The sequence below is a fragment of the Salminus brasiliensis genome, chromosome 9 (genome assembly GCF_030463535.1).
Source record: "Salminus brasiliensis chromosome 9, fSalBra1.hap2, whole genome shotgun sequence".
Classification (NCBI taxonomy): domain Eukaryota; kingdom Metazoa; phylum Chordata; class Actinopteri; order Characiformes; family Bryconidae; genus Salminus; species Salminus brasiliensis.
In genome coordinates this window covers 7763053-7790681 of record NC_132886.1, presented here as the reverse complement: position 1 = coordinate 7790681, position 27629 = coordinate 7763053, and the positions used below count along the sequence as shown (strand labels likewise).

The 27629-nt window shown below is 44.0% G+C and overlaps 1 protein-coding gene across 5 annotated transcripts in view; it reads right to left on the bottom strand.

The window, feature by feature from the left end:
- znf521 (zinc finger protein 521) overlaps positions 1 to 27629 on the bottom strand; it is a 202399-nt gene that overhangs the window by 93930 nt on the left and 80840 nt on the right. For all 5 annotated transcript variants that reach the window (XM_072687266.1, XM_072687267.1, XM_072687264.1 and 2 more), the window contains 2 exons: positions 14627 to 18114; positions 14407 to 14491 (listed from right to left, as the gene is read on the bottom strand). In XM_072687266.1, the coding sequence (XP_072543367.1) occupies positions 14407 to 14491; positions 14627 to 17758 (3217 nt within the window). In that variant the 5' untranslated portion in view covers positions 17759 to 18114. The remainder of the gene's footprint in view (positions 1 to 14406; positions 14492 to 14626; positions 18115 to 27629) is intronic.

The window sequence follows — 27629 nt, the reverse complement described above, 5'->3', positions numbered from 1 at the left end:
CTAACCTTGGTCTCAGGCAGGTTTCAGGCGTGTTTGCATGACCCCTCACTTCTCTCCCCTCATGCGTGGCCTGTGGGAAGGCCTAACATGATGAGCCAAGCCTAGCCAGATATCTCGCCCCACTCCAGCATCCGTGACATGCCAGACCTCCCTGGAGGCGTGCTGGTAGCTTGGAGGTTAATCCTGAACATTCAGTATTTATATGGCACTTTAGAACAAGGGCTGGCATTAACACTGTTAATGTAATGCACCCCCTTTGCCACCCACTATCAATAAAACATGACGTGAACTCACGGCGACAGCACAGCGAGTCTCCAGTCCCTGGTGGCACAAGAGGGCTGGATAAAGTCATGGATGTGAGAAACAGTCCCTATCAAAGACAATGAAAAGCAGAGTCCAGGAGGAGACATGATGGAGTGCTCAGTGCAGCGTGGGCTCCGACTAGTGAGTATGCTTATCACAGGTTTTAGAAAATACTGATTTCGAAAAGACTCAGGAATAAGGACACCTGCACACCAGACACACAGTGTCCAAAATTCCAATGAATTCCAATATTTTTAATGAAATTCAATGTGTGCCAGTACTCGGTGACTTCCAGCACTGTTCAGTTTTTCACAGTGTTCCACCACAATTATTATACGCTACACTGACAGAAGTATTGGGACACTTGCTTATTTATTGTTTCCTCTGAAAAATCAAGGGTATTAAGCAAATGTTTAAACTGCTTATGTTGGAGTAACTGTCTCTACTGTCCAGGGACTGTCCACCCCACCTCATTCCCAACGTCCCATCTCATCCCAACAATACTGAAAGGAGCACCAGCCATCATTGCAGAGAACACAGTTCCACTGCTCCACAGCTCAATGCTGGGGGGCTTTATACCCCTCTAGCCCACGTCTTAGGATGCCTATCCTCCATTATTCATTGCCATGTTTTGGCATTGCAATATCACAATTTTAGATGCACTGTTACACCAATAGTGCTGACTAACCATATACATACTCTACATATAAACACACAATGGTAAAATACACCTTAGTTCCGAATATACTGTAAGCCAACTATTAATTATTCTGTGGAGGCTAATCAACACCGTGGCAGGTAATTCTCGTATACTCAATGTGAACAACTGCGTTTAGACAATAAAGAGAACAGAGAGGTTCTTAATTGTGGGCAAATAAAGCCTGTCATGTAAATAGTAGTCATGCCTGAGATGTGCATTAAGGTATTTCATGTAGGTCAGTTAATTATTAATGGCCTCCTGCATCTCTACCCAAGCTGAAGTGCTTCCAAAGAAGTGACTGTGTGCCTTTCTGGAATATGTACAAACTACCTTATCTGACAGGGAGAATGTGACAAAGAGACGTAGATAGAGAAACACAGATAAATACAGATAGATAAGCAGACAGACAGACAGACAGACAGACAAAAAGACAAGTAGATAGATAGACACACAGATAGATAGAAAGATAGATAGATAGATAGATAGACACACAGATAGATAGATAGATAGATAGATAGATAGATAGATAGACACACAGACAGACAGATAGATAGATAGATAGATAGATAGATAGATAGATAGATAGATAGATAGACACAGACAGACAGACAGATAGACAGACAGATAGACAGATAGACAGACAGATAGATAGATAGATAGATAGATAGATAGACACACAGACAGACAGACAGACAGATAGATAGATAGATAGATAGATAGATAGATAGATAGACAGACAGATAGATAGATAGACAGACAGACAGACAGATAGATAGATAGATAGATAGATAGATAGATAGATAGATAGATAGACAGACAGACAGACAGATAGATAGACACAGACAGACAGACAGATAGACAGACAGATAGACAGGCAGACAGATAGATAGATAGATAGATAGACAGACAGACAGACAGACAGACAGATAGATAGATAGATAGACAGACAGACAGACAGATAGATAGACACAGACAGACAGACAGATAGACAGACAGATAGACAGGCAGACAGATAGATAGATAGATAGATAGACAGACAGACAGACAGACAGATAGATAGATAGATAGATAGACAGACAGACAGATAGATAGATAGGTCTGGTGCTATAAGCTACAGCCAATACACACAGGCAGTTTACACACTGATACACAGAGAAGAAGAGTGATTCTGCAGGAAGTGAAATAAAGCACCCGGCCGACTGGCGCTGAGCATGCGGCGCAGGTCATGCGTAGCGTAAAGCGAGCGGCCACCCCCCTCCCGCCTGCTTTTATTAATTGGTGATTAATAACACCTCTCCATTCGTTAGTGCAATCACCTCTGTGCAGTGGAGTGTGGCTCTGTTAATAAGCAATTACACACACCTTCCTGCACGATGGCTTATACTTCTCCCTCTCACTCTCACTCGCTCTCTCTCTCTCTCTCTCTCTCTCACTTCCTCTCTCGCTCATGTTCTGTGCACCGAGGGAATAAGGAGCGATAGTGCCCACACGACTATGCTTAATGCTCTTCATTCTCTATTTTCTTCTGCTCCTCCACTCGCCTTTGGGAGTTCTGAGACACCTCCTGTTTGTGGTTACTGGAGAACACTAGAAAAAAATGAACCGGAGGATCATCACAGATAAGCGCTAAAATGCACCCAGGCTCCAGAGTTGGGACAAATAATACTACTGATACATCTAGAAACGTCACAGACCCACAGACGTTTTCACATAATGTGAATCTGGCAGTTGTTCTTTATGGTGTGTCCCAATTTCATGAGGAACGGACCAATAGAAATGCTTCAAAATGACCTGGAGTAAATGACTTTTTACATTGATTTCCATTAACAGTTAAGAAGGTTTTTCTTTCCCTTCTCCTGTAAAACTGCTATTTTGGAGACACAAGGTTTTTGCGTAACATGTGGTAACAGGGTGGTCATAAATATGGCATACATTTATTGTTCACTGATTTATGTTGGTTCTAAAATCTGATTGGCTGAGTCACACTCAAAGCCGTCACATAACAGTCAATTTGTGCACACCTAAGACCACCTTAAGAAAAACCCATTGTGCTGCTAATAGACTGCTGGTGCTCGCATGGCTCATAGAGAGGGCGACAGATGAAGTAAGGGCTTGGTAAGAGGCTAACCACAGGCTAACAAATAGACTGTTTAATATAGTAAACCAAATGTACTGATAAAGTTCATCAATTAAAAATTGTTAAATTATTTTAAGTTATAATTATTTTTTAAGTTATAATCATTACAAGTCATATAAATTCATATAAAAGCACATGACATAACTGCAATACATGGAATCCTCGTCTTTTAGCAGTATACGGTTGCTTGGGATTTTATTAATATTATTAATTTTATTATTGTTATTGTTGTTAATATAAAAAAACTACTTTTTGAGCATTTTTAATATGTTTCTTTAACCAAGGTTGTAAATTACAGTGATTTTACCTCAGTTTACTAAGAAGTTTACTAAGAACCCCCTGTGGTTAAAAAAGAACCACATGCACTAGTGCACCAAGACTCTGCACTCTACTTTCTCTAAATAGCAAATTCAGCATTGAGTTTTAGAAGAACTGACGATATCCAAAATGCCAACTTTACTCCTCTTAATTCTCAATGGAAGTCAATGTGAAAAGATTGTAATATTTCATTACGCCATTTTGGAGCTTTTCGATTGGCCCGTTCATTATCTGATTGTATTTCACTTGTGACACTGCCAGATTTGCATTGTGTCAGAAAGTGAAAACTGGAGATACAAGTATTCACTTGTGTGTATTACTGTGTGTGGACTTTATCTTGTTTGGCTTGACGCCATATTTACCTTTTTTTTCTTAATTCAGTTTAGTTTTATTATTGTTTTTATTTCTGTTTTGATTTTATTTCATTATTATTATCCGGTGTCAACCTGAGGAGGATGGGCCTGAGTCTTGGTTCCTCTCAAGGTTTCTTCCTCTCGACCCGAGGGAGTTTTTCCTTTCCACTGTTGCCACTAGCTGCTCTAAAGAGGCTCGGACCCGGATCTCTGTACTCTGTGCTTTGTGACAACATTTGTAGAAATAAAATTGCATTGAATTGAATATTATATATTATGATTATTATAATTATCAAAATAACAGTTTTTTTAATTAAAAAGTCCTATATTTCATAAATGAATGTTAGATTTTATGTTAAAGTTATTTATATTTATATTATCATGAGTCTAAAGTTGCATTACTGTTCCTGCAGACTCTCCTGTATGATTCTGAACTCTAAATAACAAGAAACCTACAAATAAAGCCCCGCTCTGAGGCAGAGCGCCGTTCTAGCAGCTTCTTCCGTATAATAATATGCCCTCTCCTATTCATCTTTTCAGGCTTACATGAGGCGGACCACCCAAACCTCGCGGCACTGTCTTGATGGGGTGTATTTTTTCCCCCTAATGCCCCTCACCGCGACGTACAGTCAACACGTCATCCCTCAAAACCAATCCCGCGGGACCCTCAGACAACACGGTGTCATGGATAATTTGCGGTCTCTATTACAGACAACAAATAACGTCTCTGTTTAGGTTTTTTTTTCTTCTTTTCTCCTCGGTAGAGATAAAGCTGGGGCACGCATGTGATGCAGATGTACGGCCCACCATCCCGCGCAACAGAGGAGGGGAGGTGGTGTGTGGCAGGCTGGAAAAAGAAGCAAATTTGATTAAAAGCAGAAGGCAGGGAATGAGAGACGGGGGGTGGGAGTGGAGTTGGGTGGGTTGGGGGGGTGGCTCTCGCCTCTTCTCGTTTCTCCTTTCTCTTTTCCTCTCTCTCCTCGCTCGCCTGGTAACGGCCCATGTTCTGCACCACACAGAGAGGCCAGCTGTACAGCAAATGTGCGCCCTACTCTGCCCCCTAAAACCCCCGTCACCCTCCCACCTCCCGCCCATCCGTCCAGGCCGCTGTCTCTGTGCTTCTCTCTCTGTGCTTCTCTCAAGCCTGGCCATGAGCTCGGTTTGGGCCCTGGCCACTTTCACCCCCACCCCTCGAAGAAAAAGAGTTAAATAAATAAATAAATAAAAAATGCAAGGAATCGCTCTAAAAGGTGACCCTCCGAATTTCGCTTTCCCAGAATTTGTCAGATTGTTTGCGAAAAGTTTGCGTTGCGACCGTCCTTCAGAGTGTCGCCCAACAGCTTGGCAAGAGCCGCTTGGAAGGGGAAAAAAAGGACGACCGAGAGGGGAGAAAAAAGGAGGGAGTTTTTCGGAGGATAGATAGGAGCATAGGAGGAGCTGGAGGGGGGGAGGAGATTAGACCTTTATTCCTCGTGCCCGACAACCCTCGCATCAGGGTAGCTGAGGAGTAAGCGAGAGGTTTCGGCCCAGCAGGAGGACTAGAAGGGAAAAACAGGCTCCTACAGAGCTTCGGGGGTCAAAGTTCACACTGTTGTGAAAAAAGAGGGCGATTCTGAACCGCTGCCGTGCTGTTTGAGTCTTACCGGCTTATCTGTCAATGAAAGACCTTCACATTTGTCTTCGGGTCACGAGGAAAGGTTGTTTTCACTCTTTTTTTGACTCTGCTGATTCTTCCAGACTCCTCAACATGTACTGTATTTCTGCCAAAACTTAACGGAACCCAACAGAACCCAACAGAACCTAATGGAACCTGATGGAATCCAGTGAAATCCAATGGCAGCTTGTAATTGTTATGGTCTGAATAATGTTTTAAATACATATTTGTCTCCTTATGAAGCATTTTTGAACACTTCATTTTTCAAATTCTCAAATTCTCGTTTTTTTCTCTACTAAAAAATGTATTAATTTAACATTTATTTATTTTTTTACTTATTTATTTATTAATTAATGGATATAAGGATTAGAGGTATATTAATCACTGCATTAACAAATCATTTCTATGATCTTTTTCAAATATAAATAAAATAATTTTAAGGGGACTTTATAAAGAACTGTCTGCAAAAGTTTTTCAACCAATGTGAAGAACCCTTTAACCAGGCAAAGAACCATTTAGGCATCTAACTGGTTCTTTGAGTCGGCACTGTTCTATACAGAACCCTTTTAAGGAGCTCTATAATCCTAATGATGAGAAGCACACTTTACCCAGCCAGAGTACCAACGCCACAATTCTACATAGAACCAGTCTTAAAGGGTTCTAAACTGCCTGTTTTTCCATGAACGCAAACAACTTATAATCCAGACAAAGAACCATTTAACCATTTAAATTCTACATTTAACCATTTTTAAGGGGGTTCTACAAATTGTCCACCAATGTGAAGAACTCTTCAACCAGACAAAGAACCATTTAAGCTTTGACAAGATTCTTTAAGTCATCATATTTCTACATAGAACCTTTTAAAGAGGGTTCTAAACAGTTTTGTATGAATGTGAAGAACCCTTTAACCAAACAAAGAACCATTTAATGATTCTTTGAGTCGTCACTATTCTATACAGAACCATTTTAAGAGGTTCTATAAAAAAACTGTCTAAAATGATTTTCTGAGTAGAAGAAGACTTTAACCAGTACCAATCAGTACCAATTTAGTACAAGCCAGTCAGAGTACCAATTTAGCATCCTAATGGTTCTCCGAGTCATCATTATGCTACATACAACACATTTTTACTAGACCTAATCTAGAAAGGTTTTTTAAGGGGGTTCTACAAATTTTCCTCCCATGTAAAGAACCCTTCAACCAGACAAAGATCCATTCAGCTTCTAAAAATGTTGTCATAACACTTTATAGAACCATTTTTAAGGAGGTTCTAAACATTTTCCACCAATGTAAAGAACCCTTTAACCAGACAACAAAAAATAAACATTTAAGTATCTACATGTTTCTTTAAGTCGTCATAGGGGGTTTTACACATTTTAAGGGGGTTCTCCACCAATGTGAAGAACCCTTCAACCAGACAAAGAACCATTTAAGCATCTACATGTTTCTTTGAGTCGTAATCTTCCATTTTTAGGGGGTTCTAAAAAGAGTCAATGCAAAGAACCCATCCCAATTCTACACAGAACCACATTTTAAGAGTATACATCTAAAAAATGTAAAAAATAGGCTTCGGTACATTTTGGAGAACCATCAGCTGTATACAGAACATGTCCAGCACAGCCTCTCAGAAGCTGAAAGCTGAGCTTTAGTGTGTCTGTATGGAGAGGAAGCATGAAGAGAAGCATGCTGAGCAAACGAAGGCGTCAACAAACATCTTAAACAAACAAGGAAGCCAACGATAGCTTCGACAGCGACTACAGCAGCTGAGAGACGCATAAATCCTTCTCTGTCCTCCCTCCTTCCCCTCATCTTCTCCTCTCTCTCTCTCGCTCTCTCTCTCTCTCTCTGGTGTCAAATCAGATGCCTTTGGTCGTGTGAGTGGGCCATGCCAGCAAACTCCAAACTAAAGAGAGGCCAGCTGTCTTCTGGCCCGCTTCGAAATTGCTCCTTGGTCGGTGGCAATGACTTTTTTCCCCTTTTTCTTTCTTTCTTTTCTTTTTTTTTTTTTTCCTCCTACAGCTCGATAGGAGTATCACATCCAGTCCCTGATCAGAGCCACCAGCTGCACAGCAAATGTGGATGGATCCATCTGGACCTTGAGCGCTGCAGGCTTCACTCCCTAGGCGTTCAGGGGCTACTAGCTCAGGCCAAGGCCACATCTCGCCTTCCTCCCACACACACACATACTCACACAGCTCTCCCCACCACCAACACCAACAACCTGATTAGGACGTTTCTCTTTCCAGTACGCAGCCGCATGGCTTATCAATGATAAGCCTGCAGACAGACCAGACAGGCCAGCTGATCAGTTCGGAAAAGAATCAGTCTGGATCAGTCTGGCTGCTGAAGTGCCGTCTGCTTATAACGCTGTGTAGTGTGGATATCTCACCCGTGCTCACTGTAACACACTGCAGTGGACTACAGGAGGCGTGAGGGGCAATGCAGTCTCAGCCTCAGACAGTCTGCCCACACAAGAGGCGTACGATTTGGTCAGCTGTATTCTGATTGGCTGTCCGTGAGTCCATCCATAAGCACTTGCACTCACTGTGGAAGCTTCTCAGAGACAGTAATAGTGATAAACTGTGCACATGAACCAACTGAGGGACTCAGGGTCTGGCTGGGAAGCATCAATACTGAAAACACACGCTGTTAAATACATGAACATGAACATACATTAAATATTATGATTCTGGTTCTTCTAAAGTTTAATATGTCAAGTTTCCAGAATGCTTTTATTTAACGTTCAGGTTTATTTATTTCTTCTCACAGCTAAATATGGATTTTTTACTTTTGCTAGGCATATTAGAAAAACATACTGGAAGTTAATGAATTATTTATAACTTAAGCATAATTTAAACTTTATTTTCAGTGTAAATTCTAAAAATATTACATATATGTATAAATAAATACTCAGATTTCTTCTTGACATTTTTAAGTAGTATTATAATATTTGTAGTTATATTATTTATTTATTAGTGTTTTATTGTACTGTATTTTAAGTTCAGATGTTTCCATAATGTTTATTCCATAACCTAAATGTCCTGTAAGACACGTTCTAATAACGTTGGGAGGCAAACCATTATCATAGCATTAGATCTGTAATGATTTTTCATGATTTCATGTCTTCTTATGTTATTTCTTTTTTTTCTGTCTTTTACTAAAATTACTAATTATGTAATTTGTAAATGCCATACAAATACATAAGACTTGAGTTGACCAATGATAGAAGGTAAACCTTCCTAGAACCTTTTAAAAACATTGCTATAACAGTCTCTGCTGGATAATAATCAAATAAGTAAATAAATAAAATAAACAGATAAATATAATAAATAAGAGATAAGCAAGGTGGCAAAGTTTCAACAGTGATTCCATGGCCTGCAGTTGGCTGGGATGTGTCTGTACTCCGTTTAAATATCGCTTGCCCCAAAGTAGCCAGTTCTGGGCCAAGCTAAGAAATGCACCAGTCTCTCTGATTATAGTCACAAATCTGGCTTGTGGCAAATACAGCTACTATTGTTTCACTGCATTACAAAAGTGGTCATCAGACAGAAGTAACAGGGTTGTAAAACGCTACATAAGTAAAGCAGAGAAAGCGTTACACACTGAAGGATGGAGATTTCCGATGAAAGCACAAATGACTAGTCAATTAATAAAATGAACCTAACTGATTGCAGAAACAATGGTTCACAGGGTCACATGGAAGTTTAATGCAGTGGCAGAACACTGTCTCACCAAACACATCGCGGTTCAGACTCTGAGGATGTACTATTTTCTTTTTTTTAATTCTGTTTTGCGCTGCCTTTATGTGGCGTCACATTGTCTATATATAGAGTTATCGGGGTGAATCAACAGCCATAAAGCAGGGAGCACGAAGTTGGGAACAGCACCCCAAAGAGCGGAGCGCCTGCTCCATTACCTACGCTAATAACGGCGACAGCTGAGCGGAGATGACCCCCGGCCTCCCGTTTCGCCTCTCCTGTGCAGATGGCCATTAAAAGGAGAAAGTGTCCCCTTTTTTCAAGGGAGAAGGCATTTAGAGCCTTTTCCAAATGAGGCCTTTGCTTCCTCCCCCCGTTTGCTTTTCTGGCACGCGCTGGCTGTGAAGTAATTACGGTCCAGTCCAGATTTACCCCCTCCACCAACACCCACCCACCCAAAGTGTAGGAGGGAGACTGCGGTGGAGGCCGGAGCATCAGGAGTGCATCAGGCCTATGCCAGTTGGACGCTGACTTTCAGGCATTTCGAAATGTGGAGGCTCGTGTGGAGCGGCTGCGGGCTGAACAGTTGTCACCTTGCAAAAGTTCAGAGGGTCAAAGCGGTACATCCGCATATTCAGCGTCCACAGCCAAATGCATATTTAAAGGCCGTTTGGATCCAAACTGGACCAATAAGCACACAATCACAGCACTTATTCGTCTTTGCTTACCCTGCAACTCCGCCATTCACACTCAACTGCACGAACCCAGCTGGCCACCAACAGCAGTAGACAGTGCTATCTGGTTGAATGTAGGTTGTGACACTGGTTCTACATCAATCTGACCTAGAATAACAGAATAGTCAGACAGCTGACACTGATATTTTTTGCTGGTTCATTAGCCAAAATCCAAGGTCCACACATCACAGGCCAACATGATTATTTATTTATTTATTTATTTATTTGGTAAAACAATATTTCCTCCCCATTTTTTTAGACACCAAATCACACTCATTGGTCCTCTCCTCTTATCACATGTAATGCTTCCGACACTGAGGAGGTGAGGCCTGACATGTCTCCTCCGACACACACAAGCAAACCAGCCCGCCTCTTTTTTAACACTGCCGCCAATGCAACCAATGCGCTCCGAGGAAAGCGCCAGGTACCCAGTTCTCGCAGATGCATTGGCTAACAGACGCCCATGCCAACCACCATCACACTGGAGTGATGTGGACAGAGAGAGAGCGCCTACTACCCTCCTGGAGAGAGCAAGGCCAGTTGTGCTATCTCTGGCTCCGGCTGCTGATGGCAAGCAGCATGACCGGGATTCGAAACAGCGCTCCTGGGGTCATAGTGAGGCCAATGTCATATTGACGTAAAATACCAACATTTAGTTGCGGAGAATGGTGACTAAAACCCAATGTCTGCTAAACTTCGTAAGGTTGACGTCCACACAACGTCCGTATAACGTTGAAGCTTGAAGCAGTCAACCAACTGTTGGTGTCTGACAGATATGTGGCCTTGATTTCCAACCAAAATTCAACGTCTAGACAGCGCTGGGTTTTGACTTCTGCTTGATTTTATCAACGGCATTGACTGTGCAGGTGGCCTACGCCATTGTGAGATGAGTCTGCAACGCTCTGCAGACAAAATACTAGTCTGGTGGGGGTGCTGGGGGGGTTGGGGGGTGTTCTTAATGCCACTGTGTTGACATTCTTAGCGTATAACAAACAATGGCCACTGAAAATGTGGGTATTATGTTGAATTGGGAGCAAAATCTCTGTTATTTACTAAAACTCCTGCAATGAAAGAGAGAGAATAGATTGTGGCGAAGGCAGAAATACGAAGCTACCAATCAGACCAATCGCAGATATTGCCATCTGCATTGCGTAGTTACATTATGGGGAGTGTGTGTCAGGCTACAGTGTAGGGTACAGCAAAGGTGTTCGACGCAGATGCATAAATTAGCCTTAAAGACCAACGTCTCTGACTTCCAACTGAGCCGCCAGAACACCAGGCGTACACCCAGGAACGAGTCTATGCTCCTTACCAGTCAGTTTTAGCCGTAACTGTTCTAGATCTGGTCGACGAGAGCACCCTGAAATGAAAGTCAATTCCGTTCCAGTCCGCCGAGCTCCTTTCCCGAAGAAGGCACCAGATAATTCTGCGTAATGAAAGATCCACCAAACAAACCGAATAAATGAATGAATTAAGGGCGAGCGAGAGCTGAATTCAGAGAGCCGTGGACCGCCGGCAAAGAAGAGCGTGTCTGTTTCAATTTTGAGTCTTTCTCTCCAATATTCCACCTGAATACCAATAAAAGGCGCTTGTGGTGGTGTTTGAATATTTACAGCTAGAAAACATACCGAGACTCTCCTGAACCTGAACTCATAGATCAGACGTAGCTCAGAACATCAGCGTAATCACGCATTAGAAAGTGATTACACACCACAAGCGAAAGGCGTTTGGGTCAATATGCCAACACCTCAAATAAAATATTTCATCAAACCTCATCAGATCCGTAAAAAGTCTGAATAATTCAATGGATCAGGATGTAAACAAAGTCTTTCAGAGTGATTTGGTGTGAAATGCCCCATTCTAGAGAAACTTACAGAGAACTGTTGACAGTGGTGGATCACTCACATAAAGCAGTTACCCAGTTACATGAAACGGTCATGATGCTGCCTGATGTCTGAGACACTGTTTCACATTAGTTTTGAGAAGGTTCAGACCTAGAACATATTTTCAAGCCTTTTTATGGTGGAGTGGTGGAGTGGTGGTGTGGTGGCATGGTCCGGGTACTACATATAACATAGTCCCAAAAGATTTTTCCATCATCAACATTACACACAGAACACACCGTTAGTTCACTGATAGTTCTGCATAGTAAACATTTGTGCAGTAGATATTATATATATATATATATATATATATATATAACTAGTGCTGGTCGATATGACCTCAAATCAGCATCACGATTAACTGAACATTCTACTTCGATTACGAATAATAAAGACTATTTTAATGAAAGGTGTAAGGTGTATTGCTCAGTAGGCTCATTGTTTTAATGCAGACTGGACGGGGCGTAGTCACATGATTACATATGCTGTGGTACGTTTTTAAGGGGATAGTACATGAACACACATAGTGGATAAAGTATTAACAGATCAAATATAATAAAAAAAACAACATATAAAGAGATATAAGCAAGATTTATTTGGTTAGAGGTTCTGAATGTGGATTTCGACCAATTTTGGACTAACTACCCCTCCCTAATTGCGACCCACTGTAAAAAAGATCTTAGAAATTAAGTTAGAAATGAAGTTTATCTACATTTCACACCAAACAACTTAAAATCTTACTGATATTATGATACATTTTAAACTCATCAGCAATCCTCACTGTACCTTATGATACCTTATGATAAAAGTAGCTTTGACTTATTAAATATCATAAAAGATGGAATTACCTGAAATTTCAAGTACCTTTAAGTATCGCAACATTGTTTTCTTCCTATATCACCCACACCTAACTTGCCTACAGCATGTCTTGTCTTTGTTCAGGTGCTTATTTGCTGTTAGGAACATGAGATAATGATGGACAGCAGTGGGCCTAAAAGTAAGGCCTCATCAGTCTATACTGGAGCCCTTTTCTTGCAAAAACTACCTCAAGGGTCAATGTTAAGCCCTAAATGTTTCTTCTTAAATGTAAACTTCTACACTCTTCCTCACACTGATCACCTGTCAGTCCAGTCTCACGTTCCTCTGGTCTTTTTCCTACATGACATAACTCCTTGACCCTTAAAAACAAGCCACAATAGCAAAACTCATGCTGTTCTCCAACCGAAACGCCCACTCACCACCCAATTACTGTCTCACCCTCTAGCACAACATCCAAAGATTAGACAGTACCAGCGGTGTAAATATTGAGAAATCCTGGCTTAGTGACTCACAAAACTGTAGCAGACATTTTCAACACCCCCCAAAAAAACAGAGCATCAAGGAAAGAATGTGTTTGTTGTTATGCAATGTTCTGCCATTCCACAGATCCTGCATCTGATTATTGTGATGGCAATATGCTCCCAAAAGTCTACTAGCTACTAAGTGACGGGTTGTATACCTCTGTGATTATTTGATCTGACTGAAAGTCAGATTTTTTTTTGTTCCACAGATGTTAAGATTTCACCATTGCTTGGTTACAGCAAAACAGAATGTGGGTTCTTTTAACATTGGAAATAAATATAAATATTGAAAAAAACAGAATACATTATATAAGACACGTCATTGGATAACAGAATAACTTATAACTGGTGTAATAACATAATTAGAGAGAGGCAGTACTGTGTTGACAGTTCCCCTCTTTTTCCCACCTTATTTAGTAACACTTGCAGCTAAAGATAGTGGACAAAACTTAGCAACTGCTTAAGTCTTCCAGGTGAGGCCAAAGTGCACCAGAATGTATTGAATGGTGTTGATGTTGATGTATCTAATGCTATATTTAGATTTACTTACATTACACTTATGTAAGACGTTCTGAAAAACTGCCATTATGAAGATTATGCTAGCATTTTAGCATTGATGCTATTGGCAATGACACAAAAGCTTATGTACATATTTGCTCCCTCAAGAGATAAATGTAGGATGTGCTTGGAATTACACCTGACCCCCCTCCCTCCGTCCACCATGAACATCTCTGTGGCTTCTTAAGTCGTACACATGTTGCTGTTTCGAGACTCTTCAAACTCAAGATCATCTTCCACCTCAACCAGTTCATTTATTCATCAGCAGAATAAATAACTGATCAGAGCATCTGCTCTTATGACTCTTTTACTACCCACAGTTTCACATTTTTCCTCTTACTGCTTGCTACCATTCTTTTACCTGTGTCATACATGTCCTTAGGCCTTTCGCCCAGAGTGGTACTGTAAAAGGAAATCCACTCTTAACTCAACTCCACAGATTGAATTAAAATGCATGAAACACACTTTGTCCAAGCAGTAGGCTTTAATTGTAATTTCTAGTGAAACCACATAGTCAGCTTGGATTTAAGCCGTAATGAGGAGTGGGGGAAGCTGCAGATGTGCAATTGTTGGCCCTCAGTATCCTGAATACAATGGACTTGCTGAGCTTACAGGTTTTTTCTGGTATTATCTGAATGATAATTGGCCCGTTATATGTGGATCCATAATCACAGCATGAAAACATTGCTGGTAAAAGTAATAAAACACAACTAAAGATTTTGAAACTTACCAATCATGTGATTCGCCACGTGAACCTGAATGTCCCACTCACTGTGGAAGACCATTTGACACTTTATGCACTGGTATGTTTTCTTCTGTGAAGCAAAAGAGAGAGTAGGAAGTACAGGTGAGACTTCAAACAAGTGGGTCAACCTTCACCATCAGTATATCTTCACATTTCCATGTATTCATTATTTTCCCGAGAGCAAGGAGGTCAACGCAAGCCTTACCTCTTCACTTTGTGATGGGCTCACTCTGGGCATGGGGGATCCTTGAGGGGTCCTCAGTTGACCTCCACTGCCCTCTCCTATCTGATCCCTGTGCACCGTTGAAAGGTGTGTCTGCAGTTCGGCCTCCGACTCGAACTTCACATTGCAGCTGGAGCACCGTGTCTTGGCTGCGGTGGACGATGTCGACGAATTGGATGACGTGGAATAGGAGGCTCCCTTGACTTTCACCCCACCAGGGCTCAGACTCTCTCCTTGGGTCCATCCAGCAGCAGAGATAGCGGGCGTTTGCACCCCTTGCTGCTGCAGTTTTCCTCCATTTATGGTTGGGCTGGAGCTCTTGCTCCCAGCAGCACTTACACATGAAGCGCACAGACCATAGGGCAGCCCGTTGATGTCCAGCTTCACCAGGTCCTGCTTGGAGCGGAACTCCTTCAGACAGGAAGCACACTTGAAGAGCTTCTGGATCTGGTGGTGCTGGTGGTGTGCGATAGCAGAGCGGCCACTAGGGTGATTCGTGGACATGGCTCCGGTCTTCTGCATGTGGAAGGTACCATGGATCTTGAGCTCTAAGGTGGAAGTGACGGTCTGCATGCAGACGACGCAGCGAAACCCAGTCAGAGAGTTGCGCAGATCTGGATGCATCTGACAGTGCTCCAGGAAGTCCTCCTCGCTCTGCAGCGGTAACTTGCAGATTCGGCAGCTGCCCGTGTCCAGGCTCTTGCTGTGCGTGACCTTATGCTCCGTCAGAGTAAGCAGAGAGGGGAAGCGTTCTCCACAAATGGGACACATGTAGTGTTTAACAGGTCCCAAATGGGTCTGCATATGCTCCCGGAGCCCAGCCTCAGAGAAGAACGTTCTAGAGCAAACGTTGCATTTATGGCTGCCCTTGATCATCTCTGCCTTCTTCTTGTGCATGGCACTCTCCCCTGGACGGATGTTGTGATCACGGAGCTGGTGATTGGTTAGGAGGGACTCCATTGTGTAAGATGCCCCACATATGTCGCAGCTGTACATGACCTCGGACGAATCCACGTCCTCTTCGCTGCCATCATGGCTGTTGTGAGACTCCCCTGTCCCAGTTCCTCCATGGCTATTGGTAAGGATACCCTGCAGGTCTGTGTCCTCTTTGGCAACTGAGTCACCACCGCCACTCGTAGAGCCATTGGTGCCACAGTTCTGGGCCTTGCCCTCAAACACACAATGCTTCTCACGCAAGTGGCGTTCAAGCAAGATAATGGCATGGAAAGCTTTACTGCAGAAGCGGCAGTTGTACTTCTTGCTATGTGTGGTAATGTGGCACTGTAGCTCCACTTCTGTGCCGAAGGACTCGCCGCAAAAAATGCAGCGGTGCACTCGGCCCTGGTTCTCCAAGTGACTGTGCTTGACGTGCACCTGAAGGTCACTCTCGTGTCGGAAATCCCAGTTACACGAAGTACAGCGGTAGACCTTCTTCTCGTTGCTGTGCTTGACGGCAAGATGGAGCTGAGTTGACACTTTAGAGTCGAATACTTCCTGGCAGAGGGTGCAGCGAAAGAACACAAAGGTGTGCATGTCAAGCAAATGCTTCTGCAGATCATCTACTGATGTGAACTGCTTGTCGCAACTCTCGCAGATGTAGTAGGTGGAGGTGATGGTGAAGTGGACGGTCACATGCTTCAGCAGGGCCTCCTGGTTGGGAAAGTCTTTGTTGCACTGTGGGCAGGTGAGCTGTGGCAGCACACCATCAAGGTGGGTCTTCAGGTGTGTCTGGAAAAGGTCTAGACTCGTATACTTGGCACCACACTGATTGCAGATGAATTCACTCGCTGAACGGGAGGACGTGCTACCCTGTTTGATCAGTGTGGCCTGGTCTACAGATATGGGAGACGAAGGGCTGAGCGCTCTGTGGGTTCTTCTCCCATTATTGATGTAATTCAGTGCCAAGGGGATATTCTTATGGTTCTCCTTGATGTGCTTGTTCAGCTTCAGGACACTGTTGAAGATGGGGGAGTTGGTGCAGTACGAGCAAGAATAGACCTCCACAATGGGATCTTTGGGAGTAACTGCTAGAGGGGAGTCGAATCGCAAGCTACCAGAATCACAGTGCGTCTGTCGGACATGCTCTTCTAGTGTGGCCTCTGTCAGAAACCCCATGAAACACTGGGGGCAGAAAAAGGCATTGCTCTCCTTGGCCACTGGACTGGGAAAGCCATGTGAACAACGGATGTGCTCCTGCAGGGCATTGAGGTCTCCCAGCATCTCTGGACAAAAGTTGCACTGCAGCAGGGAATCGGACAGGCTGGCGAGTAAGGCAGAGGGATCTTCGGCATTGTGGACCTGCTTCAGATGCTCATTCAAGTTGAACAGAGATGGGAGGACCTCCAAGCAGAATTGGCAGGTGTGAGCCTGCTCCGGTTTGTCCACATGCATGGTCTTCAAGTGGATCTGAAGAACGGCAAGACTGGAGAACACTTGTTTGTTGCAGTAAATGCAGCTGTATGCTACTTTGGGCTGTTTGGCAGGTCGTCCACAAATGTCAGCGGCATGCTGAGCGGCGCGCTTTCTTCTTCCGCGAGTCTTGGGCACAGTGGGAGCAGAGTCGACCATGGTCGAACTGTCAACGGAAAGGTTTGAGTCTGGGGTGGTGCTTGAAACAGAGGTATAACCCACGGTCAACAGCGATGGACTATTACTGTGGTTACTGGACTCTGGCAGTTGGTGGATGTCCATGTGGGCATACAATTCCTCCACAGTGGCAAAGTGCTCAGAACACACAGTACATGTACTGCCCTTTCGGTCTCTGCCATGCGCCTGGTCAATGTGGCTAAGTAGTGTACCCTCATCAGTAAATGGCTCATGGCAATAGATACACTGCAGGCCAGGCCCCAGACTCCCTTCCTCAGGAGGCGAGCATTCAGGGTGGCATTCGGCAATGTGCTTCTGGAGCTCCTCCGGCACATCAAATCCTTCTTCGCAACGGCTGCATTTGCGAGTTTCCTTCAGCTTCCACTCCTCGCTTCGGGAGAGCCCCGTGCCTTGACTATCCTTCCCTCGTTCGTGCACTTGCATGTGTCCATGGAGGGAGCTGGAGGATAGGAATCCTCGGCGGCACACCGGGCATTTATGCGGTTTGTTTGCTGCGTGAGTCTTCATGTGGATCTTGAGGTGGTCGCTGCGTGAGAAAGAAGAGTCGCACTCGCCACAGTGGTACTTCTTGTCACCAGTGTGGAGCTTGACGTGTCGGTCTCGGCTGCGTTTGTGCTTGAACAGACGGCTGCAGAACGTGCAGCTGAAGGGAAGCTTGTCGCTATGGCTCTGTTCGTGGCGCTTGAGGAAGCTCAGACGACTAAAAGATTTGTCACAAAACTGGCACGGGTAGGGCAAGCCAGGGCCTCCTTCGTCCTCACCGAAATCATAGTCATCCCCATGGGCTGGAGATGTCTGGTCTTTGCTAGATGGTGAAGAGGCAGGCCAAGAACAGGAAGGGTCATCTTCTAGATCAGCACCATCTGCACACAAAGACAAGAGAAAGTGCCGTTTGCTTCAGTTGCACACAATAACCCCAGACAGGCTGTACTGGGGAATAGACATAAGCCTTCCTCACATAGAATGTGAAAGAAAGGGAAAGGGAGTGAGTGTGTGAGGGGGCAAGAGAATATTCAGCTGGAATGACAAAGTGGACTCCATAATAAAGGGTAGGAAATTAACCTTGTAGGTGGCCATCTAATGGCAATACCCACTGTGAAAGAAAAAGCAATTTCTGACATTTTCATCCAAAAGCAAGCTGAGGTGGGTGGGAGGGGGTTTGTTTAGATGGACGCCTGACATTAGGTAAATTACAACACTTTCACTTCGTAACAACTGCTTTCATTGTTCTTGCACATGAAAGATCTCCGAAATGACTGTTAGGACATTGTTCAGTCCTGTCGCCAAGACAGGCTACCCAAGAATGCCATTAACAATAAGACATATGATACAACATCAAGAAGGATACATGAAAAACGTTCAGTGCAATTCAACAATAATTACTCACTTAATTTGACACGATGTCATGCATTTATTTACATCTGTATTAACAGCAGTTAGCTGACGCGACTTACAAGCTTACTCGACTTCACTCATATTACAGAGGTGGGCCAATGTAGTGTTAGGACCCTTGCCCAATGACTCTTATTGGTATAGTGCAGCACAACCAATCAGGAAGGTAATCGAACCCCAGTCTCTCACATGGTATGGTAGCTCACTAGAAAGTAGTGATGTTACCCATTGCATTACAGCAACCAACACCAATCACGCACAACATTAGACTGATTAGCCAAAACATTAAGATAAAGATGAAGCGAGTAACATTAATTATCCACACTGCTAAAAGTACAATATCCTTGAGGAACTTTTGGAGGTTCTTCAATTTGAAGTTGTGGAGGAATCTTCTAATGTTATGCTTTAAGGAACCTTCAAGGTTCCCTGAAGCTTCCTCAAAGCACCATAGGAGGTTCCTCCACAGTTTCAAACTGAAGTTCCTCCAAAAGTTCCTCAAGGATCTCAAACTTTTAACAGTGATATAAGAACTATGCAGGTCAAGGTCTGGGATGTATGTTAATGAGTAACTGAACTGAAATGAAAACAAACGAAAATGAAATTGGAGTAATAAGACTATTTTAAAAATGTAAGGAGTAGAAAGTTCAGAAAATTGGGTGAAAATGTAAGGAGTAGAAGTAAAAAGTCGTCTGAAAAATAATTACTCCAGTAAAGTACAGATAACCAACATTTCTACTTAAGTAAGATAACGAAGTATTTGTACTTTGTTACTTGACACCTCTGGTTAGAGCATGTCAAAACTGGCAAGACTTGCAAAGTGCTCCTGGTCAGCTGTGGCGGACAGCAATCAACAGTGGTGAGAAGGAGAAGAGAAAAATCAAAAACCGTCTAAGAGGGCAACCAAGGCTATCCCATCTGGGCAAATCCGACGGATCGACTACTGCACCACAAGTCTCTGAAATGTTGAAGGATGGGTATAGGAGGAATAACATACAACACAGTGCACCCCCCAACGCTGAGTAGCTGAAGACCAGTCAGAGTGCCCATGCTAACCCCTGTCCACTGTCAAATATGTCTACAATGGGCACACAAGCATGGGGACTAGAGGTTAGTGCAATGGGAAAAGGTGACCTGGTCCTGCTGCACAGTTTACCTGTCGGACACACTGGATCTGCACCAGACTGAGGGGGATCCACAAGATCTGATCTGATCTTAACATCTCAGTGTCAGATACCACAGGACAAACCTTTGAAGGTCTTGAAGAGAGAGCTTTTATGGTGGCATGTAGATGACCATTAGCATATTAGATAGTGTTTGACTTCCAAGCGTTTCAACACTTTCAGTGTTTCAAGCTGCGATGAAATCTACTGGTCAGATGACAGGTTGCATGAGTTCTTATGGCACCAAGCTTAAGAGCCTTCACTGCCTAAACCTTACCTACACTGTTGGCCAAGTTTTAATAGAAAAGAAAGGCAATTTTCTGTGAGTCAATATTTGTGTATGATGTGCATAAAGGGTGAAAATGAAGCCTGTGCTAAGCAGACACCTACAGTAACTGACTGGTGTTCCATATACAAGTCTCACATTAATCTCCCAGGACCAAATCCTGAGCTCTGAACAGCAGTCGAGAAACACACTTTTTTTTTTGGTTGAGTTTTAACAACTGCACATATTGTGTTTCTTTTTTGCTACTCGGAAATGTGCAAAGCCAGCCCACGGTTTGAAAGGTGACTGTCCACCTCTTCCTTCAGCATAACCCGAAGCACTGCAACCTTCCGGGTTTAAATAAAAAAAAAATTCCCAACTCACTGGGAAAAAAGAAATAGGAGGCAAAGGTGGGAAAGAGGAAAACAAGGGAAACAGGCGAGATTTATGAGACATCTGCGGGAAGGCATAAAACTCCTCATCCTTGAACTTGCTTGGCTTCTCCAGCCACTTCAATTGTTTTTTTTTTGTGTGTTGTTTTGTTTTCAAACGCTGTGCTCTGCCTTCTGTCAGGATAACATGCCCTCTTCGATCACTTAACCCACTGCTGCATATCTTCAGGAAACAGATGAGGTCACAGGTCGACCCCCTGTTCCTCAAACTGCTGAAAGAGGCACATTGACGGGCTACCCTTGCAGCGTCCTCTTGCCGGAAACCTCCCACCCCAGGCAACGTGCCAGCTTCACACAATCTTATTCAAGAAACACATTCTGACAGATTTTGGGTTTTTTTTTTTAGCACTGCTGGCTAAGTAACATACAGTTTAGGAGAGCTTTGTACAAGCTGGCAAAAGAAGCACCTGGAAAAGTTCTGATGGTGGTAAAACATCAGCAGGAAGCCTTACTGACCGACTTTGAGAGGAAATCAAATCCTCTAGATTGCTTCAACTACTAATACTAGTAAAATACAGCTGGTTGGACTGTAGCCACCCAGCACACAGCCTGTTCACCTTACTGCCATCAGGCAGGAGGTACCGCAGCATCCAGGCCAGAACAAACCGGCTAAAGAACAGTTTCAACCCACAAGCCATCAGGTTCCTGAACAAGCTGTGAACCTTTCACCAACACCACTGCACTCGGACACTTTATTATTAATACTCTATATATCACTGCTATGGACAACATCACTAAGTCACTTAATATACAACAGGAATAGACATAAACATACATATTTATATTTAGCTCCACTCTCTCTCAGACTATACATGTCTCAGAATTCAAGCTATGCCTGCCAAGTCCACCACAAACTACAAAACCCACTCACCAGTCTGACCAGCAGGCCCGCACCTACACCACCACCACCCATGCCAGACCAGCTGCACACCCTCCTACCACTGCTACCTGTCTAATGACCATGTTAAATCCTAAATAGACTCTTAACTATCTGCCACTATTAATATCACCACTATTACCCATCATTACTCTGACCATCACTGCCATGACTATAGTTCTACTACACCATGATTATTATATTATGATTATGATCAGAGCAGATTAACAGTATAGATGGTTTGGTAACTTGTATCAATAATTAATAAATAGTTCTGATCAAAGGAGGACGGGTCAGGTCCCCCTTGTGAGTCTTGGTTCCTCCCAAGGTTTCTTCCTCCAGCTCTGAGGGAGGTTCTCCTTGCCACTGGCGTCGTTGGCTGCTCACTGGGGGTCTTAGATTGTTATTAGACTGATTGTGTAAAACTGCTTTGTGACAGCTGTAAAAGGCTATACAAATACATTTGACTTGACTTGACTCAAAGTCAACTGCAGATGCACACGGCGGCGCAGCTGAACAATAGGCACTGAAAGGCAGTTCAGGAAAGAGAAGCGTGTTCACACCGCACTCTTCTTCTTTGGGCCATCCTGCCGGTCAGCGGGGTGAACCCGCCCCCAGACGAGTGTGTGAACACCAACTGAAGGGAGCAAGAGCAGCCTCTGGAGAGCAGAGAGGAAAAGAGAGAAGCTTGTTTTCCTTTCTCTCTCGCTCGTTTGCTCCTCATCTGCTCTCTCTCTCTCTCTTTTGCTGGCTCCGTGGCTTTTTTTCCGCCTCCCGTCACCCTGTCGAGAAATGTCCAGGCCCAGGACGGCCTGAGTAAATAAAAGCGAGGGCCTTCTTTTCCAGCGTCTCACCTCCCCCCCTACCAACCTCCTCCAGCTCACGACAGCGGCCTGTGTGCGCCTGCCAAAGGGGATGCTGGGTGCTGCAAACCTCCACCCCTCAGCTGAAGGCCCTGCTTTGTTGGGCTGCCAAAGCCTTCCTGAGCGTCCCCCCGGCCAACAGCCTGTCTCGGCCTGGGAGGAAGACCTCCATCTTAGGGCCCTGACGCTGCTTCATGGTGCAGCACAGTATACCCCTCTACACCACCAACCCCCCAACAACAACCCCCCCCCCCTTCCTTTTTTTCCTCTCGCATTTTCATTTTTTTTGGCATACAGCGCGGCCTAGCTCTCCGAGCAAAACAACACATTTGTTCTGTTCCGCGCAAGGACAGCTGGATACCCGTTTGACATCTGTTTCAGCATATTTATTGGTAGGAGAGCGCTTGGGAGGAGACCGAATAGGTGTAGAACAGTCTCGCGTGCTCAGCTGCTAACGACAGACATGTATTCTCTCTAGGCTTGCTTGGATTAGAAGATAACAGGAACGGGTAAAAGGAGTGTGTAATCATCCCACATAAAAGCTGACTGTTTATTATTGCTGCGAATCTTAGCTTCACTACAGACTACAAAAACACAGGCATGTGATACACATGAGCATGAGTGTGTTGTTAAGCGGCAGTGCTGCAGATGACACAGCTGGGTGCTCATTATTAGGGATGCACCGATCCATTGTTTTCTGTTCCGATACAGATATCGACACATGAACTTTGAGCATCGGCCGATACCCGATACCGATCCAATACCGCTGTTGAATGAATAAACCGTATACCCGCCCATCTGGGAGAGACTTTAGGCATCAGGATTGCTGTAATCGTTACTTTACTAACTTTGTAAAACAAACTATAACAAATAAACACAGATATTAATGAACCCAATTTCTGTTTATTGGTCACTAAAATGAATAACTGTGCTGGACCTCTGCACACTGCTGCCTGGGCTCAGGACTTTTAGTCTGAAATCTGTGAGACTAAAGCGGAGCTAGCAGCTCCTCCCTTCTCGTTCTCCTTTTATGGAGGACGAGCTGGATTACTCGCTGATAGCTGAAGACAGATCGATGGTAGCATACTGGTTAGATTGGGAGAGTCTTGCTGTTTGCTATGATCTGTGTATGATGTCTGTAGGTTACTCTGGTTAATCCTGGGTTATGAAGCCTAGAATAACAGCAGTGCGAGAATCGGGTTCCATGAATGGATCAGACTAATTATTCAATACCCGATCCAGCTAGTTTTGTTAGTATCGGGACCGATATCCGATCCTAGTATCGGATCAGTGCATCCCTAGTCATTATGGCAATACTGAAGAAACCTACAACCTACAAACCTACCTTCCTCTAACCAATTATTTTTTACTATGGGCTCCGAGCAAGCTGACCAATCACAGGGCTTTGTTAGATGACTGCTCCTGTGGATGTTTTAATGAATCAAGGTATTCATCAGTGGAGTACAGAAAAGGCTTTGGCTAGGGATATGGGGCTGAGGTTCTGCTTTTCAGCAAGTGTTTTTTTAGAACAGACGTAATCCTAAATCCTATTAAGTCATTAAACTGACAGTATTGTTATTATTATTATTATTATTAATAATAATAATAATAATAATAATAATAAACCATCATGTTACTGTATCAAGCCGGCACAGTGGTGCTGCAGGTGTCACACAGCTCCAGGGGCCTGGGGTTATGGGTTCGATCCTTTCTCTGGAGTATGGTGAGTTCTCCCTGTGTCCTCTTGGACAGGGTGAGTGTGAGCATGGGAGTGACTGGTTGTGTTTGTGGTACCCTATGATGGACTTGCCCACTGTCCAGAGGGTATTCCTGATTACAGGTAGGCTACAGACCCACCATGACCCTGATGGATGAATGGACAGGACTGTTTACTGTTTCACTGTGTCGCTCTGTTTGTATTTACATTCACAGCATTTGGCTGAAGCTCCAATCCAGAGCGACGTACAGTTGAATCACAGTACACAGGTAGACCAATGTAGCCAAGACCCACCTGTATCCACTTTCACTCAACAATAAACTCCATTTTCGCTCCCAGCTAACATGTCCATGAGGGGTCGGTATGGGTAGCCCAACTGGGAACCAGAAAGTTTTAGTCTTTGGGTTCCACATTGACCCCACACATGGAAGCCCACTAGGGTCAGAGATGGGACCAAAAGGGGGGTAAAACATGGATTCCATCGGGGTTCCCATTTGGGAAGCAAGGCTGAGTCCCAGTAAAAATGCATATACAAACCCTAGCCCGCCTAGTTCCAGCCATGTGAGCTCCACGTTGCGTTGACTGGGATACGAGCACATGCTTGTTCTGATCTGTGCTGTCAGCTACAGGCTCATTTTTACGTCTCGTTTTACAGAAGGTTAAAGCGGTGCAGGAATCGGACGGGACTAAAGTCATGGAGAAACTCCCCATGCAAAACCAACCCCATGCGAATAGGGCTCTAGGTTCTCAAAGTGCCTTGTGTTGATACCAGCATTAAACTAACCTGCTTTTATTATGTACGTGTCTTTAGTGCTATACATAACAACGACCACCCTTCCAGTCTCCTGCACTGTCAAATTTAAGCCAACGTATTCAGATGGCACCCAGATCCACTAGTGCTGTTGTATGGCTGAAAGCATCAGGCAACAAACCAGCAGCAAAGGGATAGTTTTACATTTGCCACAGGTTTTGCATGCCAGCACATTAAGTAATTTAAATGCCGACCAAGAAAGGCTCTATTAATTCTGAGACAAAAGGGGCAGTGGCCGGGGCAGGACGCCAACGGTCGCCCCTTGCGCACACCAATGGAATTTATATAGTCAAACAAAGGTGAATATAATAGCTACCTAATCACAGTTGTAGCATTCTGCTGAACTGAATGGCGGAGGAGTCATTCAGCTTGCAGCTGAACATCAAGCAGAAGAGAAGAAACAAGAGGCAAGGGGAAATGCTGAAAGAGGCACCAGGAGAACGGGGTGTTGCTTTGGGCTGTGAGAGAGCTAATGAGCACTGCCTTTTGCTAATTGCCGCACCCCGCAGTCGAAAAGTCCGCCAGTTCCTCCTGGCCTGTGATTGCGACCGGAAGAATGTGAAAGAACAGGTGAGAGAATCGCATTCAGTGCACCTGAGTGCTGTGAAAAATGACACTTTAACTGGCAGAGAGTGTGTGTGGTGTGTGTGTGGTGTGTGTGTGTGGTGTGTAATCTGATTTCCCTATAGTTTTCTTTATTTCCTCCTTCTTTATTGCATACTACAAGAACTACGGTACTGTAGCATAAACATCTCCATCAGCGTCACCAATTCTCCACCTTCTAGTTTACGACAGTGATGTTCAGCCAGTCCACCCTCTGCCTCCCTCTAATGCAGTTAGTCAAAGGCTTCTAAAACACCTCTACCATCCCTGTCTAGGAGATAATGAATGCACCGTGATTTCATCAGCAACTTTCATCTCTTTAACTGCAAACATGTGCCTCCTCATTAGTCCTTATCAAGTGCTACATGGGCACTTGACCTGAAGGAATAGCTGAGGAGTGTACAGGCACTTCCAGCAATGTTCCACAAAACCCGATTTGACTAATTAGGTTCCTTTTGTTAAACAGGTGAGCTCATTAAAGCAGTGGATGGTGTGCAAGGTTGGGACAAATGTTTCTGGACGCTGCAGCCATCAGCAGGCCTAGCTGAGCACCCGGACAACAGCTAGGTAGATCAACAATGGTAGAGAAACCTGATGAAAATGGACCATTCCACCATATCCAATCATACTACCTCGAGGTAAAGCCTACACACGGACCTCTACACTGCACCCTCGAGCGAGGGGGGCTGCTTTCGTATGGCATTGATTTAGAGTGAATGAAGCAAGTGCTCAATGCTCACGCTGAAGATGTACGTCCAGCTTCATGCAGCATGTTCATGACCGTGTTAAATGTGTAAGACCCCTGGTCACTTTGTGTGGCTTGTATCTGATAGTTAGTCTCCTGATCAGATTTTAGCCACATGCATTTACACTGGGTAGTCAAATGTGTCTCCGGTGGGACGGAATATGCAAATTTGCACATTGCACTGCGATTATTGCTGGTGTTTGGGTAGTAGTGAGAGTAGTGGGTTATCTTTTTGGACGTGTGAATGTGTTTGGAGAGACGGATGGGTTTACGCTGCTATACTATCAATGAATGTGCAAGTGTCCCAATACTTTTGTCCATACAGTCTCTCTCCATTATTTAACACAATTTAAATCAGGCCCCTGTCCTTTACACCGTATCAACATTTCATGATAAACGGACCACTAGAAATGCTCCAGAATGACTTGGAATAAAATCGCTTCACATTGACTTCCATTGAAAGTCAAGAGGGTTTTTTCCTTCTTCTGTAAAGTTGGTGTTTTGGTGTTTTGAAGATTATGTGCTAAAAAATAGGACACAAAATAATTGCATTATCCCATTTTTCAACAAATCACCCACTGATACATCATGCTTGGCTAGAAAATACTGCGCATGGCATCACAAGCATGACCCAGACTTTGCTGCCTCCATTTGTGTGTAAATACCAATTACAGCAAGTCTCTAAAAAGCTCTAACATTGAATTCGACCTTATCAACAGGAAAACACTGGTACCAGAGGAAAAAAAAGGCACTGAGACAACTCAGAGAGGGCGTCAGAGACTATGTGTGTGTGTGTGTGTGTGTGTGTGTCTACACACATGCACATAAGCATACAGGAGTGTGTGCATTCATTAATTTCAAAAGAACTGTCAATGTGCGCGATGTAACACTTTGACCCTGCCTCGTACTGGAAGCGATGGGGGGGTAGTCTTCACGGAAGGAGAAATAAAATGGTGAATATCCCCCCAGAGACCGCCGATGTGTCACCACAAAGCTTCTCTCGTTCCGAAGCCCAGATGCAACGCAGCGTTTGAACAACAAAATGTCATGTACGTTGCTGTACGTGACACAACCACTTACCGTCTAATGAACGGATATAGAGAGAGAGTAGGGAGGCGTGTTCTCGGCGGTAAGCCTCAGAACGCCTTCAGATGTGACAGCGCCGAGTTCAGGGGCCACGGGCCCCGAAGACACGATGCCAGCAGTGGCCAAGCGCTTCTGAAGCAAGACTGTGTGATAAAATTATCACAGTCTACAGTGTGGGAAAGAGAGCTTTGTTCGGATCAATAGATTAAACTGATTTCTGTTACGAAAAAAAAAAAAAACGCACAGTAAGCAGTCCTCTCTTCACAGTTTAATTGCACAAGAAGTGGAGACAAAGTACAGCGGGAGGAGTGAAGGAAAGAAAAAAAGGTGCTGCATTATTTATAGATTAGAAACAGAGGTGGAAGAGATACTCCTTCCACTGTTTCTCTTTGAACTGTGTGATATTA